The 19,421-nt window shown below is 41.5% G+C and overlaps 1 protein-coding gene across 3 annotated transcripts in view; it reads left to right on the forward strand.

Moving 5' to 3' along the window:
• LOC110530128 (microtubule-associated serine/threonine-protein kinase 3) overlaps positions 1 to 19,421 on the forward strand; it is a 51,715-nt gene that overhangs the window by 4,892 nt on the left and 27,402 nt on the right. For 2 of the 3 annotated variants that reach the window (XM_036985682.1, XM_036985684.1), the window contains exons 1-7: positions 3,097 to 3,708; positions 7,408 to 7,493; positions 8,522 to 8,594; positions 11,023 to 11,043; positions 11,191 to 11,269; positions 13,773 to 13,930; positions 19,156 to 19,231. In XM_036985682.1, coding sequence (XP_036841577.1) covers positions 3,623 to 3,708; positions 7,408 to 7,493; positions 8,522 to 8,594; positions 11,023 to 11,043; positions 11,191 to 11,269; positions 13,773 to 13,930; positions 19,156 to 19,231 — 579 coding nt within the window. In that variant the 5' untranslated portion in view covers positions 3,097 to 3,622. Of the gene's footprint in view, positions 1 to 3,096; positions 3,709 to 7,407; positions 7,494 to 8,521; positions 8,595 to 11,022; positions 11,044 to 11,190; positions 11,270 to 13,772; positions 13,931 to 19,155; positions 19,232 to 19,421 lie in introns of those variants that run through there. The other variant, XM_036985683.1, reaches the window with a different exon arrangement.

The following is a 19,421-nucleotide window of genomic DNA, read 5'->3' on the forward strand; positions in this document are numbered from 1 at the left end:
TAAAATAAAAATAAAAAGATTTTACTAAATTACAGTTTAATAAGGAAATCTGCCAAATAAATTCATTAGGCCCTAATCCATGGATTTCACATGACTGGGAATACAGATAGTTAAAAAAAAGAGGGGCATGGATCAAAAAAACAATCAGTATCTGGTGTGACCACTTCCCTCATGCAGTGCGAGTTGATCAGGCTGTTGATTGTGGCCTGTGAAAAGTTGTCCCACTCCTCTTCAATGGCTGTGCGAAGTTGCTGGATATTATTATTATTATTATTATTATATATTTTTTTAAATCAAATGTATTTATATAGCCCTTCTTACGTCAGCTGATATCTCAAAGTGCTGTACAGAAACCCAGCCAAAAACCCTGAACAGCAAGCAATACAGGTGTAGAAGCACAGTGGCTAGGAAAAACTTCCTAGAAAGGCCAAAACCTAGAGAGGAACCAGGCTATGAGGGGTGGCCAGTCCTCTTCTGGCTGTGCCGGGTGGAGATTATAACAGAACATGGCCAAGATGTTCAAATGTTCATAGATGACCAGCAGGGTAAAATAATAATAATAATCACAGTGGTTGTAGAGGGTGCAACAGGTCAGCACCTCAGGAGTAAATGTCAGTTGGCTTTTCATAGCCGATCATTAAGAGTATCTCTACCACTCCTGCTGTCTCTAGAGAGTTGAAAACAACAGGTCTGGGACAGGTAGCACGTCCGGTGAACGGGTCAGGGTTCCATAGCCTCGGGCAGAACAGTTGGAACTGGTGCAGCAGCACGGCCAGGTGGCCTGGGGACAGCAAGGAGTCATCATGCCAGGTTCACCTTCACACTCCTGGGCCAGACTACACTCAATCATATGACCCACTGAAGAGATGAGTCTTCAGTAAAGGCTTAAAGGTTGAGACCGAGTCTGCATCTCTCACATGGGTAGGCAGACCATTCCATAAAAAGGGAGCTCTATAGGAGAAAGCCCTGCCTCCATCTGTTTGCTTAGAAATTCTAGGGACAATTAGGAGGCCTGCGTCTTGTGACCGTAACGTACGTGTAGATATGTACAGCAGGACCAAATCGGAAAGATGGGTAGGAGCAAGCCCATGTAATGCTTTGTTAGCATATTGGCACGAACTGGAACACGCTGTTGTACATGTCGATCCAGAGCATCCCAAACTTGCTCAATGGGTGACATGTCTGTGAGTATGCAGGCCATGGCAGCACTGGGACATGTTCAACTTCCAGGAATTGTGTACAAGTCCTTGCGACATGGGGCCGTTCATTAACGTGCTGAAACATGAGGTAATAGCAGTGGATGAATTACACAACAATGGGCTTCAGGATCTCGTCACGGGACGTCTGTGCATTGAAAATGCTATCAATTAAATGCTATTGTGTTTGTCTGTAGCTTATGCCTGCCCATACCATTACCACAACACTCTGTTCACAGCGTTGACATCGGCAAACTGCTCTCCCACATGACACCATACATGCTGTCTGCCATCTACCTGGAACAGTACCGGGATTAATTCATGAAGAGCCCACTTCTCCAGCGTGCCAGTGGCCATTGAAGGTGAGCATTTGCCCACTGAAGTCTGTCACGACGCCGAACTGCAGCCAGTGCAAGACCATGGTGAGGATGACAAGCAACGCAGATGAGCTTCCCCGAGACGGTTTCAGACAGTTTGTGCAGAAATTTTTAGGTTGTGCAAACCCACAGTTTCATCAACTGTCCGGGTGGCTGGTCTTAGACGATCCCGGAGGTGAAGAAGCCAGATGTGGAGGCCCTGGGCTGGTGTGGTTACATGTGGTTTGAGGTTGTGAGGCCGGTTGAATCCTTCTGCCAAATTCTCTAAAACGAGGTGGTTGAACATTAAATTCTCTGGTAACAACTGTGGTGGACATTCCTGCAGTCAGTATGCCAATTGTACACTCCCTCAAACTTGAGACATCTGTGGCATTGTTGTATGACAAAAATACACATTTTACAGTGGCCTTTTATTGTCCACAGCACAAGGTTCACCTGTGTAATGCTCATGCTTTTTAATTAGTTTATTGATATGCCACACCTGTCAGGTGGATGATTATCTTGGCAAAGGAGAAATGATCACATTAACAGGGATGTAAACCAATTTGTTACTCATATTTTGTGCACAATCTTTTCTTGGGAATCAAACATTTCAGTTCATGAAACATGGGACAACACTTCCTTGGGTTTACTGATCAAATCACATTTTCAAATCAAATTGTATTTGTCACATTTGCCGAAAACAACAGTGAAATAGTTACTTACAAGCCCTTAACCAACAATGCAGTTTTAAGAAAAATAACTTAAGTAAAAAATAAATAAGAATAAAAATAAGAAATAATTAAAGAGCAGAGGTAAAATAACAGTAGCGAGGCCATATGCAGGGGGGTACCGGTACAATGTGCGGGGACACAGGTTAGTCGAGGTAATTGAGGTACTATGTACATGTAAGTAGAGTTATTAAAGTGACTATGCATAGATAATAAACGGAGTAGCAGCAGCGCAAAAAAGAGGGGAGGGACAATGCAAGTAGTCTGGGTAGCCATTTGATTAGCTGTTCAGGAGTCTTATTGCTTGAGGATAGAAGCTGTTAAGAAGCCTTTCTGGACCGATATAAGACATTATTCTGGTGAACACTACTTTATTTAGTCTTCTGGGACAACAATTTATAACAGAAGAGAAGCTGCGTGTATTTAACTATAGCCTAGTTGACAAACAAATGGACTACCTAATGTTGGAAATTATAAGTGGAAACTTAGGCTACTTTCACCCCTTATTTATCTAAGCTAGTAGGCTGTACGGTGTATCAGAAAATACATTATTATGGCGGATCAAACTGCGGCATGTATAGCCTACTTTTTTTAGTGATTTGTTTGACAATCCGATGACAACTCATCACACCACACCCATGATATGCGAAACTGAGCCTGCGCAGACCGTGAAAAACAACAGTAAACGGGATAAGGTGTCGACATGTCACAGTATCCCGTCTAAAATCAGCTTATACCGGGCATTTTATCCGAGTTTCTCAAACGGGATTCAAGATTGTTTCGGGTTATTGTAAACGGGATAAGATGTTTTATACGCGTCAACTCAAACATAATACTTTAGTATTCCGAGTAATAACTGGATATTGGTATAGATGTAAACGTGGTCCATGACATTCAAATCGATGTAAAACCCATGATCAAACTTTCATGTTAGCGCAACAATCCCCAAATGACAACTTCCTCCCATCGGCGGCAATCCCTCCTCCAACCGATGGGCTGACACAATTATCTGTACAATTATTAGCTGTTTCTGGGAAGTTTTTTAAAAATCAGTTTACGCGTTTTGGTGATTTGGAAGTATTGATGATGTGCACGAAAGTCTTGTAATGTAATGCGCGAAAATTCACAGGGAAGAAATAAAGCGATGACGGCATCATTTACGGTTGCTTTCTTGCCTGAACTGCCACGGGTATGCAGTCAGATAGTGCTAACCATTGTCGGAGTTTTTGGTTACGGACTCCGAGTGCTTTCCGAGGAAATAACAAATATGTTTCTCAAGAGATAGTGGACATTTACGACATTTGATTCAAAGTATCACTTTGTATCGCTTTAATTCATCATGTCTGATCAGAATCACTACTGGACAGTCTTGCCCAGCTACAAAACAAGTTTTGTGACTGGGGCCATGATGAAAAGATCGAGAAGGTAATCTGATTTTTTTTTTAAAATTATCATCTGATTTGTTAAACTATTTAAATCAGTGGTAGTGTAGGACTTAAAATGGGACCCGCGCAGTTTAGCTTATTGCTTTGACTAAGACAATTGAAATGCAGACCAAAATGATGTCGCTTATTTAAAAAAAAAAAAAAAAAAATGGTGAAGATTTTCTCTAATAACTTTCCCCATTCACGACAATAGAACACATTGGTCTTTGCTTTCATGTTGTTCACTATGGTTTCGCGTTATGGTCTCAACTACCGTATTTGTCGGTTTACATCCGCCCTAGTGTTGTTTTTCCGATAGAGAAACGTGGCCATTGTAGACTATGCGGTTAATGTTGCCTATGTATTGTCTTATAGAAGCAGCAGCTGTGTTGTTCATGCAGAAGGCTCACAACTTGTTCATTACAGTATAGGCCCCACAAACTCAAATCTTGACATCGAAGCCAGCTCCACTGCTTTTTTCAAATTGTTCCCCTCTACAGATTTTAGACCTGGGACACAAGGTGGGTGCAATTATCAGGTAGAACAGAAAACCAGCAGGCAGCTGAGGGTAGGAGTTGAGTGCAACTGGTATAGGTTATACTATAGTCGAGCTAAAAATGCAACCTGGACTCAGGGGTAGATGTAACATAGTAAATGGAAATACGGGATACTCAAATTAGTATATGTAGTGCTGAGCGGTCAACCAACATTTAATTTTTTTGGTTAATTGACCAACTTTAGATCAATTATTTGAATGCCATTTCTGTAGAGAGAAATCAGATCAAGCCTGAGTTGTGTGATGTAGTAGGGAGTTGTAGTTTCCAACAGGCAAATATTCTATGTAGTTTAGCACAGAACATGGTAATTAACTACAATGACCATAATCCATTGCGTGCCCCCTTAAACTTGCCGTTCTGTGCGGCGCAGACACAGAATTAGAGAACGCAAGATCTAGAGGGATAGAAAACAGTTGCTTTGTGAGCCTGAAAATACATGATCTAAGTGATTTGATAGTTGGTATTCAGTCGTCATAAAAGTATGCCTTATTGCCTTATACTGAACTACTAAAATGATTTTGTCAGACTGCGTAGGCAACAGCTCTATAGAGATGATGACCTGGAATGAAATCATATAATCACCAAATTAAATGAAGATTTTATTAAAGTAATGTGAATAAATGATGGATAATAAGCAGTAATGGGCAGTCATGTTTTATTCAGTGTTACAGCATTCATCCTACAATGCATAGTGCATTTAATGTTTCAAAATAAATTGCGGAAGGGAAAACGGATAATTTAAAAAAAAATGTAAACTGAACTGACCTCAGCACAAAGGGAAAGGAAAGGGGATACCTAGTCAGTTGTACAACTGAATGTGTTCAACTGAAATGTCTTTCACATTTAACCAAACCCCTCTTTGTTAAAGTTTGGTATGGTATGTATTAATTTGTCGACGTCATCTATTTTATATGGAATGTTAAGAATTTGGACGTTCATCATCCATTTCGGGCGGCAGTGTAGCCTAGTGGTTAGAGCGTTGGACTAGTAACTGAAAGGTTGCAAGTTCAAATCCCCGAGCTGCCCCTGAACAAGGCAGTTAACCCATTGTTCCTAAGCCGTCATTGAAAATAAGAATTTGTTCTGAACTGACTTGCCTAGTTAAATAAAGGTACAATTTTTAAAATATGATATGAATTTTTGATACTGTATGATATGTTACGAGTCCAAATTTGTTGTGGCTAAAGTTGGCTTGGTGGCTAACGTTAACTAGGCTAGTGGTTAGAGTTAGCTTAAGGGTTAGCTAACATGCTAAGTAGTTGCTAAAAGGGTAAAGATATCCATGAGGAGATTCAAACACAACCTTTGCATTGCTAGACGTTTGTGATCAACGCCCACCCACCCAACTTTTTTTTTTGTTGGCTTAAGTAACCTTCTGTCTTACGTAACCATATCATACTAATTTCCTAGATTCTCATTTATGTTACGTCTAGTGTTTGAGACCAGGCTGAAGTATAAAGCAAAACTGTATAATTGACCTTTTAATAGCTGGGCAAGGGCACACATTTCAACAAATAAACGCCAGGTCTAAATAAATTGTTTACGAGGTTACCATGATTTGAGGTTTTAATGTTTAATTTGTTCCATTAAACAATTCGCTACGCAAATGAGCAAAAGCTGTGTGCATTAAAGCTGCAATATGTAACTTTTGGTGCGACCTGACCAAATTCACAGAAATGTGAGTTATAGACATGTCATTCTCATTGAAAGCAAGTCTAAGAAGCCTGAAGACTGATTTAGTGCCTTTTTTGAGGTCAGTTCACAGATCTGTTCTGTGACTTTTCTACGCTTCCTGTGCTTAAGTTTTTTTTTTTTTTTGTGTCTAACGTTCTGTTTTGTACACCAGCTGAAAATGCAATATCATTGGTTATGGTGAATATATTTCAGTGGTTCAGATAGTACAATGATTCTCTTCGCTATACTTGCTTGTTTTGTCTCCGTAATCTGAAATTAGGCGACCTATTCGAATTTTAGCATCCCGGAGAAGCAGAGCAATTTCTGCATAGTGAGTCCATCTTTTAAGCAAAAAAACACCCTGGCTATTCATGGAAGTTCTATGCTATTCACATGAGTTCTCTATTTAGTGACATGAACTTAATAGAAAAAGCAGGGTTGGCACTGAAATATGTATTGGCACTCAAAATGTCCTTAAATATTTTAGTATAATTTTTGTAACATTTTGTAGAAAAGGTATTTCACTACAGTAGCTTACATTGGCGATTCAGTAAATGTCTGTAAGCGGCATGTTTGACCATAGCCTACTACGTTTTGTTTTAGAATCCTGCCGGTGGATGGGGAAAAACCTCAAGGTGTGCCTGACCGCTAATAGCAGCAGTGTCAACAGCCAAGCATTCACCCGCCTAATTTTTTTAAATAATTTTTTTTTAAATTTGATTTTTAACTTCGCTTCCTTATGCATGGAACTGGGTGAAGTCCCTACTAGCGATACGGGTTGTTGATAAATTGAGACAGAAATCATTTCCATTGCCTCTAAGTGTTTTGGTTGTGATTTGATTTCCACAAAGTTTGATGACTTAATAGATTCATGAAATTCATTTTATTACAAGGGGCATATTTTGTAATCCGATCTCCATGCCAACCCAGAAATGTCAGACTCCGTTGTCGTCTGAGCTCCTCAATTATTTTAGCTCACTGCCAGCGAGATGGGCTGCCACTAATATCAATACCAACGTCAACAATGGGGGCTGGGGATCCGTCATCTCCGAAAACAAACAAACTGAAAATGAGTTCCTTCCATTCTGTAAATCTACCACACCCTGCAGGCACTGTAGTCCTCTAATAACAGAGACGGTTTTTAACCAATGGACTGCTGAGCTCACTAATTTGTGTTTATCTAAATTGTTCAATTCAACCAAATTAGATGGTTGTTACTGCCCTGCCTAGATTGTGATGGGGAACTATAAGGCAAAAACAGAAGGTCCCAATTATTTTCCAAAACAATTTGAATGGTAAATCTGCTGTATCACGAGTTCTTAACTTGTGGTGAAAGTATGTACTGTATCATACAGGAAAAATATTCATTACACCTGCATGTTGCATTCAAGCCCCAATATCACAACTGTTTATGTTCCACTACTTTAATGTGTCAAAAAGCAATTCTCTCCCTTTTTTTCCCCACACAGTTGCCGTAACAACAAAAGGGGTCTGGCGGTCGGGACCCCCTCGCCCTCACTCTCCCGACCACTCTCACCTCTCCCCCTTGCCACAGGTAGGCGTTGTGAGCCGTCTCTGCACTGCACTCTGTACGCGATAGAGATACCAGACCAGCATGCGATAAACACATAGCAAACCAATCAACATGTGACATTAGAGACAGCAGACCAATCAGGCCTTTCCAGTGCATTGTGCCAGCAGAGCACAATGCACACAGACACAGCTAACCACATGATACGTGTTCAGGGTATCCTCAGACAGACAAATTAAAACGCAGCAGCTGAGCTGACGAAGTTCAAGTTACTGTTTGGCTTCTGTTTTGAAGCTGAAGTTACCGAAGACGTTCACGTACAGATCACGATCTCCCTACTGCGAAACCGGGGGGGGGGGGGGGGGGGGTGGGTGTATTTGTAATCGCTTTAGGGGACATGAAATATACTTCATATGAAAGAAAGGCTTCATTCATTGTTATTGGTTGTGAGCCAGTGGGGGACTTAGTCAATCTGAGACTTGTTATCCTCTTCCATTGTAACAAGCGGGACAGTCAAGCTTATTTGCATCCCAGCAAATCCGGATGGCCAGACGGTTAATAAAAGTTCAATGCTACGGATGGAGTTGCGCCTTATCAAGTGAGCGTGAGTTAGGAACGTCACAAAAAACCCTGTCCTCTCCAGACCACACGGTCGTAAATATGTCTAGAGTTCATTGAATTCAGTTCCACCTGAGACCGATTTGTGTCCTTTACTTGTGCGTCATCAGCTCCCAAGAATGACAGCGGACTACAGTTAAAGCAACATGTCTTATTTCTTCAGGGCGGCAGGGTAGCCTAGTGGTTAGAGCGTTGGACTAGTAACCGGAAGGTTGCGAGTTCAAACCCCCGAGCTGACAAGGTACAGATCTGTCGTTCTGCCCCTGAACAGGCAGTTAACCCACTGTTCCCAGGCCATCATTGAAAATAAGAATTTGTTCTTAACTGACTTGCCTGGTTAAATAAAGGTAAAATAAATAAATTAAATAAAAGAATGAAGAAAAAAAAAGATGACCCAGTGATAAAACTCTGACAGTCTGATTGTTGTGTTTCAGCTGGAAGTAGTCCCCAAGAAAGCCCCAGAAATGTCTCCGCCAGTGCCTCTGCAAACTCCCAGTTTGCGCGCAGGTAAGAAGTCCTTTCAGTAAATTCAGTTTAATAGAGGCAATTTAGTTTAATTTGGCTGTGTTATTGAAGTTCTGAAAGTATTGGGTCCGTGACAAATGGTTTGTTGTTTTGGCTCTGTACTCCAGCACTTTGGATTGGAAATGATATAATGACTGAGGTTAAAGTGCAGACTGTCATCTTTAATTTGAGGGTATTATATCGGGTGAACCGTTTAGAAAGTACAGCACGTTTTGTACATAGTCCTCCCATTTTAGGGGACCGAAGGTATTGGGACAAATTCACTTATGTGTATTGAAGTAGTACAAAGTTAAGTATTTGGTCCCATGTTCCCAGCATGCAATGACTACATCAAGCTTCTGACTCTAAACATTTCTTGGATTCATGCCATTTGTTTTGGTTGTTTCAGATTATTTGGTGGCCAATAGAAATAAATGGCAAATCATAGTGTCAAAAAGGATAGATCCTCCCATAATTGCATAGGAACAAGATGGTTTAGTAGGTAACCTCCATCCATCCCATGGCCACAGCCAATGCATCAAAAACCTCCTATTAACGAGGACATTGCTTTAGAACGAAGCCAGCCGACTGGCTCTAGGGGCACTCGCGGGACATGGGACTTGTTATTTATCAGTGCAATTTTAAAGGGAGAGTGCCCATGCTCATTATTCGTGGCTGCCATTATGATATGTTACAAGCAGAGCCTCGTGTCGAGTCTCATGCGTCACATTGTATCCAGTGGTGGGCTTGCTCACAGTCAATCATCCACTTCAGTGGTTAACAGTGCAACCCAGTCAGGCTTGAGGACGGTGAGGTAGAGCCTTGTATGGTATCACTGTACCGTACCATAAGCCTTAAAGATACGTGGGGGAAATCACACAGAACATTTTAGCCGCGCGCAAGTTTGCGTTAACGTGCATGACACCGATAAATTTACTGAGGTTTCCGAGATGCCGACGTGGACAGATGCTGGTGGCTGCACTATGTAAGGTGTTGGGCTGGGATGGTTGTTGTCATCCTCATAGATTGCAGTCTGTTGTGCATGCAATTATTTGGGCCACGTAAACATCACCATGTGAGTAATACTGCCACACAATAAAATGGTTGCCATGGGTATCTGTCAATCAAAGCTGTTTCCGGGACTTTTATGGTGGAAAGCTCCTAAGGTTATGTCCACATTTTCCAGGTGCTGCAACCAAGTGTGTTTTTTGATTTAATGTACTAAAGCAAATGTTTAACCGTGTGAAACAAGAAGGGACTCTCAACTGTACACTAGGCTGTCATTGTAAAGAAGAATTTGTACTCAACTGGCTTGCCTAGTTAAATAAAATTTTAAAATCGAATTACATAATTCTCCCATTTGTTTTGGCTTACCCGGAAACCTCTGTACATGGGTATTGATTTAAAATAATAATAATGAGCACTTCAAAACAGCCTCCCTTTCCATTCCTCTCCAGCGGTATGGTACCTTAATTTGAAATAATATCACTATTATTAACCCCTTACGCTTGTGGAAATTGGGCAATATCAATAGAGCCGAAGTGAGATGTTTCCAACACGATTATAAAAAGCATACGCATGACTATGGTAGCAATTGAAAGGGAACACTTTGGAGATAGTGGGGAGAGAATAAGGTCAGAAAAAAACATGACGGGGGTTTGAGTAATAGTGTGGCTACACACCTCATCAAACTGCAAAGTTCCTAAGTGATTTCAATGCACCTTTTTGTTGCACGCGGTGCTCAAGTTTAACGTCTGTCAGTCAAAACCCATACAGCACTGTGAAGTGGATAACTTGAGTTCTGACTTCATGTATAGCCACTGCGTTCCAATTTAGGTGCTTATCAATGACAAAATCAGCCATTTTCAACCCGTGTACCCGTGTGAGATATGAAGCGAGAGGGACGTATTCCAGCCGACGAATCCTTGCCCTGATACCCACAGAAACCCCAATCTCATTAAGTCAGACCTGATTTGTCGACATGGCAGTCAAGCTGGTTGTACAGGGCGCTAACCTGACGCATGAGGAATATTGTGGCACACATACCATTATGGATTGACTCCATCCTTAAACTGGTCAGGGAAATGGGGAGGGGAAATGGGCCCCAAAGTTACATGTCTATCAACATGGCGTGTCACATTTTGTAAATTAAGAAGTTTCAGTGAGTTGTGGTGAGGTGTGAGATTTGGCTAGGAGGTAAACCAAAGTGATTGAGCTGAAGGGGTAGTGCAGTGTGTGTGTGTGTGTGTGAAATGACTCATTAGGCAGGTGCCAATGTGTTCATAGCATTGTTGCCTGATATCAGCTGTTCAGATGTTGCCTGATGTTCAGAACCTTGACTCCAGTCTGAGCTTCTGACTGCTTCACCGTCTCACTTGACTGACTGTTTGTTTTTGTCTGTCTCTCTGTCTGTCATAATGTGATGAACCAGTCACCTGGCCCGCACTGAAAGGTAGGAAGACATTTGTCTCCTTCCCCCTCCCCCTTCTGATGATGATACTTCATTTAAACATGTTAAACAACTTTTGGTAGTGCTTCGTGATTAACATCCTCTTGAGAGTGTAAGATTGAAACGCTCACAAGCGCCATGTCTTTCCAGAGCGGATGGGCGGAGATGGTCTGTGGCCTCCGTCCCCTCGTCTGGCTATGGCACCAACCCCCCCAGCTCCTCAGTGTCTGTAAGTGGTCCCTCTCTTCCTCATTTAAATATTTAAGCCCTTCTTCTTCGAAGACCAGCAAGGGAGTGTTTACATGTATTTATTTTTTTAAACATTTGTTGGAGCTTGTCGTCAGTACTCCAATATAGCTGTCAATCAAATGTCTATCTAGCAACACCACCTTGTACAGTAAACCCATAGAACGTGTGGCTGTTAAATTCAGTATTTTAGGGATAATAATAGAAAGTAAGTCCAGGTAAGACATTTTATACAGTAGAAGACCGCGAAACAGGAACCAGAGAAGATGAGGCACTCGTCTGGGATATTCTCTGTCCTTTTGGGCCTTGGGTTGCATATTCTGTTTTAGGCGCTTGTCCGGGATATTCTGTGTGTGTGCCTTGTTCCAGGGTTTAAGTCTCCTGGCCTTGACGTGACTGTAATGGTTCACCACAGAATGGGTTTAATGTTCATCTCTATATTGTCTGTTGGACACTCAGCTGTTTATAGGGGACACTGCCTTTTCAGCACATCTGTGAATTAATGTAAACCAGCTGTGGGACAGCCGTAAGAGCAGGACTCATGAGTCACCTGACGGGAGAACAGTAATACTGATGAAGCCCTCCTCCGTCTTAAGCTTTTTGTCAGTGTTTTGGCTTGAGGGAGATATGGTAGAGTGGAACTTAGGAAAATGACTACTTTGTCGTTTTTGTACAATGATTTATTCATTAACCCCCATGATTAAAAGCCCAAAATAACCTCATTTGAAGTGAAATCCTCACTTATTGTTTCAGTTGCTCGGGGCATTGTTGGTTTGCTTTGCACTGCTTAACGTTATTTCTGTAAGGTTGTTAGTTTGGTATTTTTATATTTGTTTTTATTCCCATTTGTTTTCTAAAATTAGCAAATAATTTTATTTTTAGTTTTCAGACCTGATTTGCTAGTTTTTATTCCGTTTTTAGAGATATATATATATATATATATATATATAAAAAAAGTGTCTCTTAGTCAATGTATTATTACAATTTATAAAGTCAATCTCAATGTGTCTTAGATTTAGTAGGAAGAGTGCTGAGACAAGTTAAAAACATATGGTGGAAGGTACCTCATCCATGTTTATATCAATCTAAATCCTTTAGAATTTTAATGGTACATGTAAGAAGAATCAAGTTAGATACCTGATGATAGTGATGCACAAGCTAGGTGTGAAAAGCTTGAGGCCATTTCCTGGTTGCACTCACCAACCACATTCAGTAAATCCTCCAAAAAGCTTGAAAACCTCAACCTTTTTTTTTTCTTAAATAGGTTTTTATTTTAATTCGTTTTGGAGTCCAATATTATAGTTTGTTTTTCCGAACAGGTTTCTTATTTTATTTCAGTTACTAAATAGTTTTTTCTTGACTAGTTTTGGATTAGCCTTGTCTCCCAGCACCATTTCAGTGTGTCGGAACCCTTTTTTTCCCCTAGCTATATATCCCCCCCCCAGCCTAAGATAATTTGTCACCTATTGGTTAAACCCAGGTTAACAATAAACCTTAGACCTGTGGAAAAACAGTACATCACCAGCCAGACAAGTACCGGATGACGTAGCACATTTCCTCGTACTGCACTGTATACAGGAAGTTAAACCGAGGGCAACTAAATATGTCAGCTGTGTCTGTCTCTAGGTCTTGTGGCATTGTTTTCTTCTTTTGGAGTTGTCGAAAGACACCCCAGCCGGCGGACAAACGAGGCCCATTCTATTCAGGCCGCTATGTCTGGGCTGTGATTCTATGGCTAAATGCATGGCTTAGGCAGTGAGGTCAGTCCCTCCCCTCCCACACAATACCCCATTCACTGCCCGGTGTCAGTTAACTCATTATGTAGTGCTCCGGTTCTCTCCTCTGAGAAAAGGTCAGATGATCCTCCTTCAGGGAAACACAAGCTTTTGGACGCTAATAAATTCCACTGTCTGCGTGTTGCGCATTTTTGGTTTTAAATGAAAATACACAGTCATCTGTGCCTCGGGCTACTGTGGAAACAAATGCTGGTTCTGGTGACACACTGAAAGCTCACAGAATCCTTTTTGAAGACCAAACTGGATGCAGGATGTCATTGGCAGTCCCACAACATCCAATTTAGCTTAGACATTTAGTTGGCTCTATAGAAACATCCAAGACAATTCAGCTACTAAGCTAAGCATTATGCATAGCCTTATAATACGTGGCACGGCGATGTTATAGCTTGCTTATGGAAAGGGAATTCTTTTCAGCCAAATCTCATTTATCTTCAGCGCTGAGTTCACCTGAACTTTTTTCAGCACTTTAAAAAAAATATATACTCAGATAATGAGTCCACAAAGGGCGTTGCTTTGATTGCATGTACACATATTGTTGGTTGTTGGTGTATCAAGGCCTCGGGGCCCCATCTTATGAGAAAACAAAACAACTGTCGAAACACATACTGAGCTGTCTTGTTCACACCTCTTTCTTTCCTTTCCTTCTTTTACTCAATCTTTCTCTCCTTCTTTCTCGCTCTCCTCCCCCAGTCCTCCTCCTCCTCCCAGGAGCTCTTGCACCAGCTGCCCTTCCAGCCCACGGCAGATGAGCTTAATTTCCTGTTTAAACACTTCCGGAGCACCGAGAGTTTGGCGGACGAGGAAGGGCAGCCCTCATCCCTTGTGAGGGTCCGCTCCCGAAGTCTTAGGTAGGCACGCCACCAATCAGACCACCAACACATTTAAAGGAACCCTTCGCCCCCCCCAGTTAAAAGTTTTTCAGATGTTCCTAATGCATTTATGAATCTGCACAACAGTTGAAGTGTTAAAAGAAAGTTTCCAAATAAAATTGTATTGGTCCCATGCGCCAAATACAACGGGTGTATACTTTGCCGTGAAATGCTTACTTAGAGTCACCTATTTTGAATGTTATATTGTTTTTGTGCATCTCTCATTTGATGTTTTCATTTGTATCTGAGCCATTGCCGTTCAAGCAGCCAGAAATCCATCTGGTATGATGTAGCGTTGCGATAAACTACACTGGAAATGAATAGGAATGCTACTTTCAGATCGAAAACGTCTATCATGCATTTAAAATTCCAGTACTGTCCAATGTCATAACGCAGAAGGTTGTCTTCTCTCGAATGAGCCCTTGATCATGTAACTAGCTACTTCACATGCTGATGTTGACTTTGGTATTGTTGTGTGTAGCTACGTCTGCTTGCTAGCTCGCCAGCCAGCCTAAAGAGAGCATTGCATTGTTGGTTTTGTAGTGGAGTTGAGCTACGATTTTCACGTTGCTACCAACGTTTATTATCACTACAAAATGAAACATTTGTTCACCAAAAGTATTGTTCTCTCATATGTTATTTAATACTGTAAATGATAGGAATTTGTGTTTTTTTTGCGAGGTACCGTGAGCTTGCGCTAGTCCGGCTGTACCTGTGCCAAAACTCTGGCATTGTTCATCCTATAGCTTGCTCGACAACGTATTTTTAAATAGTTAGCCACATGTTTTCTGCACTTTTTCATGACACACATGACACACATTTTCATGACTCATTTTCTCATGCTTTCGCTTGTTTCTCTGCAAATCTAATTTTATTTGTCCCATGCGCCGAATACAACTGGTGTAGACCTTACTGTGAAATGCTTGCTACAAGCCCTTAACCAACAATGCAGTTTTAAGAAAGTGTTAAGAACATATTTACTAAATAAAAGAGTAACAATGAGGCTATATACAGGGGGTACCTAGTCAATGTGGTAATATGTCAAAAATAAAATTGGGGGAGCCGTCAATCGAACTAGTCTGGGTAGCCATTTGATTAGCTTTTCAGCAGTCTTATGACTTGGGGCTTGACCCCAGTGATGTATTGGGCTGTATGCACTACCCTCTGTAGCGTCTCTGACCTCAGCCAATATAGAGGTCTCAACTTTGTTATCGGCAAACTTAATGATGGTGTTTGAGTCATGCCTGGCTGTGCAGTCATGAGTGAACAGGGGGTACAGGAGGGGACTGGGGACTAAGCACGCACCCCTGAGGGGGCCCCGTGTTGAGAATCAGCATGGCAGATGTTGTTACCTACCCGTACCCCCTGGGGGTGGCCCGTCAGGAAGTCCAGGATCCAGTTGCAGAGGGAGGTGTTTAGTCCCAGGGTCCTTAGCTTAGGGATGCGCTTTGAGGGCACTATGGTGTTGAACGCCGAGCTGTAGTCAATGAACAGCATTCTCACGTAGGTGGTCCTTTTGTCCTGGTGGGAAAGGGCAGTGTGGAGTGCAATAGAGATTGCATCATCTGTGGTGGTGGTATGCAAATGTGAGTGGCAGCAGACATGCAGTGAGCAATATGTTCCCAGATAGCACACATCTGCCCAACGTAGACACAATGTCTACAGGATTCAATGAGAAGATGCAGTTTAGACGGCGTTTGTTCAAGATGTCTTGCAGATGTATGTAGAATTCCAACATTCTAAGTTCTACATTGTTTATACTGTACGTTGGCCAGACATCACAACTCTATTCTGTCTCACTGACGTCTTCCCAAGGTGCCAACCCTCTCCAAATGCCACATTCCCCACGCAATTTGATACGTCGGCCAAAGTTGTGCGTGTGATCTAGAATCATGAGAAATCGCAATACTTTACATCAGTATTGCTATAATATTGTATTGTGAGGTCCCTGGCAATTCCCAGCCCTTGCAAATAGATATCCACTTTTTCGATAAGCCTTCGTTTTTTACTGAGGGAAAACATACTGGAAAATGGATGTTATGATTAATCTCTCGTGGACTGACGAAACGGCGAGATCCTGTCAAGGCTCACATAGAATTATGTGATTACGAGCAGCAGTCGTTTCTGGTTTGGGGTTTTTGTTATTTATTTGGACGACTCAAGATTGAGCAAAGGCGGTGCTTATACTGGTGCAGTGATTTTCAAACCCATGTGTGGATGATAAATGGTTTCCACTAGATTCCACAGCCACAAAGTCAAAATTGGCTGTATCGTAAAAAATGTATCAAAACGATGTGCTTTTGGCCATGATAAACACGTGTGAAATATAGTGAAGGGAGGGGATTGGCTGAGAGTTTCTGTTTGCAAGGGAGGAGACTTTGCTTCTTTCCTTTGCAAAAAGGTCATCACAATTGTTCACGGCATTCTCCCCAAGACGTAAAACAAGAAAAGACAGACTTTCGCAACATCATTTTACTTCTGGGTTACTGAGATTGTCATGATTTGCTTAGTGACTTGCTTCTCACTCTCAATTCTTCCACATAGGTTTAGGTTCGTGTCTATGCACAGGGGTGAAGGCTTTTGCATCTGCTATGCATAAAGCTATTGACGACTGAGATTGGATGGCTGGATGTAGTCACAAGTTTCTGCCTGCATCAATTTACAAAAACGTTTGACCCCCCCCAGCCCTTTTTGTACACTGCTGCTACTCGTAGGTGGGGGTGAAGTGATAATAAAACACATGTACAAATTACCTAACCTGTACCCCCGCACACTGACTCGGTACTGGTGCCCCTCTGTATATAGCCTTGTTACTTTTTATTTTAGTCGACTTGGTAAATATTTTCTTAACTCTTCTTCAACTGCACTGTTGGTTGAGGGCTTGTAAGTAAGCGTTTCACAGTAAAGTCTGCACTTGTTGTATTCGGCGCATGTGACAAAGTTTGATTTTGAAAAAGCAAAACGTGTCAGTCAGCTGCAATTCTGAAATGGTGTTCTGGACAAATGTTTATTTTTAACGGTTATGGATCCCCACAACCTTACTATTATTAACTGATGTGACTGTCTTGGTTTATTAAAGGGAAAACTCTACTCCATATTCATCATCTCCAGCACCACATCAACATACAGCGCCTTCGGAAACTATTCAGACCCCTTGACTTTTTCCACATTGTTACATTATAGTCTTATTCTAAAATGAATGAAATTGAGTTAAAAAACAATCTACTCAATACCCCCCATAATGACAAAGCAAAAAAGGTTTTTCCAAGTTTTAGCAAATTTATAAAAAATAGAAAAACAAAATCGCATTTATATAAGTATTCAGACCCTTCAATAAACTACTGAGTTAAGCACCTTTGCCAGCGATTACAGCCTCGAGTCTTCTTGGGTATGACTCTACGAGCTTGGCACACCTTATATTTTGGGAGTTTCTCCCATTCTTCTCTGCAGATCCTCTCAAGCTCTGTCAGGTTTGATGGGATGTGTCGCCGCACAGCTATTTTTAAATCTCTCCAGAGATGTTCCAACGGGTTCAGGTCCAGGCTCTGGCTGGGCCTCTCAAGGACATTCAGAGACTTGTCCCAAAGCCACTCCTGTGTTGTCTTGGCTGTGTGCTTGTGGTTGTTGTCCTGTTAGGTGTACCTTAGCCCCAGTCTGATGTCCTGAGTGCTCTGGAGCAGGTTTTCATCAAGGATCTCTAGTCTCCCAGTCCCTGCTGCTGCAAAAACATCCCCACAACATGATGCTACCACAACCATGCTTCACCCTGGGATGGTGCCAGGTTTCCTCCAGACGTGTTGCTTGGCATTCAGGCCAAAGAGTTCAATCTTGGTTTAGTCAGACCAGAGAATCTTGTTTCTCATGGTCTGAGAGACTTTAGGTGCCTTTTGGCAAACTCTAAGCAAGTTGTCATGTGCCTTTTTACTGAAGAGTGGCTTCCAGATAGCCTCTGCCATAGAGGCCTGTTTGGTGGAGTGCTGCAGAGATGGTTGTCCTTCTGAAAGGTTCTCCCATCTCCACAGAGGAACTCTAGAGCTCTGTCAGAATGCCCATTGGGTCACCTCCCATTGGTCACCTCCCTGACAAAAGGCTATTCTCCCCTGATTGCTCAGTTTAGCCAGGTGGCTAGCTCTAGGTAGAGTCTTGGTGGTTCCAAACTTCTTCCATTTCTAAGAATGATGGCGGCCCCTGTATTATTGGGGACCTTCAATGCTTGCAGACATTTTTTGGTACCCTTCCCCAGATCTGTGCCTCGACACAATCCTGTCTTGGAGCTATACGGACAATTCCTTCGACCTCGTGGCTTGGTTTTTGCTCTGACATGCACTGTCAACTGTGGGACCTTTTTATATAGACAGGTGTGTGCCTTTCCAAATCATGTCCAATCAATTGAATTTACCACAGGTGGACTACAATCAAGTTGTAGAAACATCTCAAGGATGATCAATGGAAACAGGATGCACATGAGCTCAATTTTGAATCTCATATCATAGTGTCTAAATACTTAAGTAAATAAGTTACTTTTTTTTTTTCATCCAAAATGTCTAAACCTGTTTTCGCATGATCATTATGGGTTACTGTGTGTAGATTAAGGATTTTTATGTATTTAGAAAAAGGGAAGTGGTCTCAATACTTTATGAATGCACTGTATGAAAATGGTGCGTTTCTATGTGTAGTAGTAAAGTAGAATAGTACATGTTTTTAACCTTTTAAAAAAAATTGAACTAGGCAATTCAGTTAAGAACAAATTCTTATTTACAATGAAAGTGCGCCGCCCTATGGGACTCCCAATCACAGCTTGTTTTGATACAGCCTGGATGGAATATAAGTGTTTCTAATGACACCAGTGTGCGTTGTGATTTTTGATCAAATGGGAGTAGGCATTGTCTACTGATTTGGTTGATGTCATTGGGAACACTTGTATCGTTATCTTTTTTTACCTCAAAACATAGAAACGTGCCATTTTAAACACAGTATGTTGATGTTAGGTTGGTGCTGTGAGTCCCACACTTCTGGACACCCATGTAATCGAGTCCAAGCCAAGACAGCAATGTTGTCATAAGTGTCATTTGATACGTTTGATGTGTTTTCTCTGCTTCCCGTTGAACTACTAGTCAGTTTATAATCGTCCTATAATAAAGAAATTGAGTTTAATTTTTTTAATTTAATGTAAAAATGTTTTATTAAATGTCTTCTTCCTCCAGCCCTGGTCGGACATGCGGCAGCTTTGATAATGAGATTGTAATGATGAATCACGTTTACAAAGAGCGCTTTCCCAAGGTAGGTATTATTATTTTCTGACTAACCCCCCCTAGCACATCAATAGATTCATCCTCCTCACAAAATACCTTCATCGTCCACTTTTTTATATGTAGCTTTTAACTGCTTTTTATTTGCCATTTTTACGATGTTCTCTTTCAATCGTCTATGATGTGCGTTGTTGTTTATGGTGCACACTTTAAAGTTGATC

This window comes from Oncorhynchus mykiss, chromosome 8 (genome assembly GCF_013265735.2).
Source record: "Oncorhynchus mykiss isolate Arlee chromosome 8, USDA_OmykA_1.1, whole genome shotgun sequence".
NCBI classification, from domain to species: domain Eukaryota; kingdom Metazoa; phylum Chordata; class Actinopteri; order Salmoniformes; family Salmonidae; genus Oncorhynchus; species Oncorhynchus mykiss.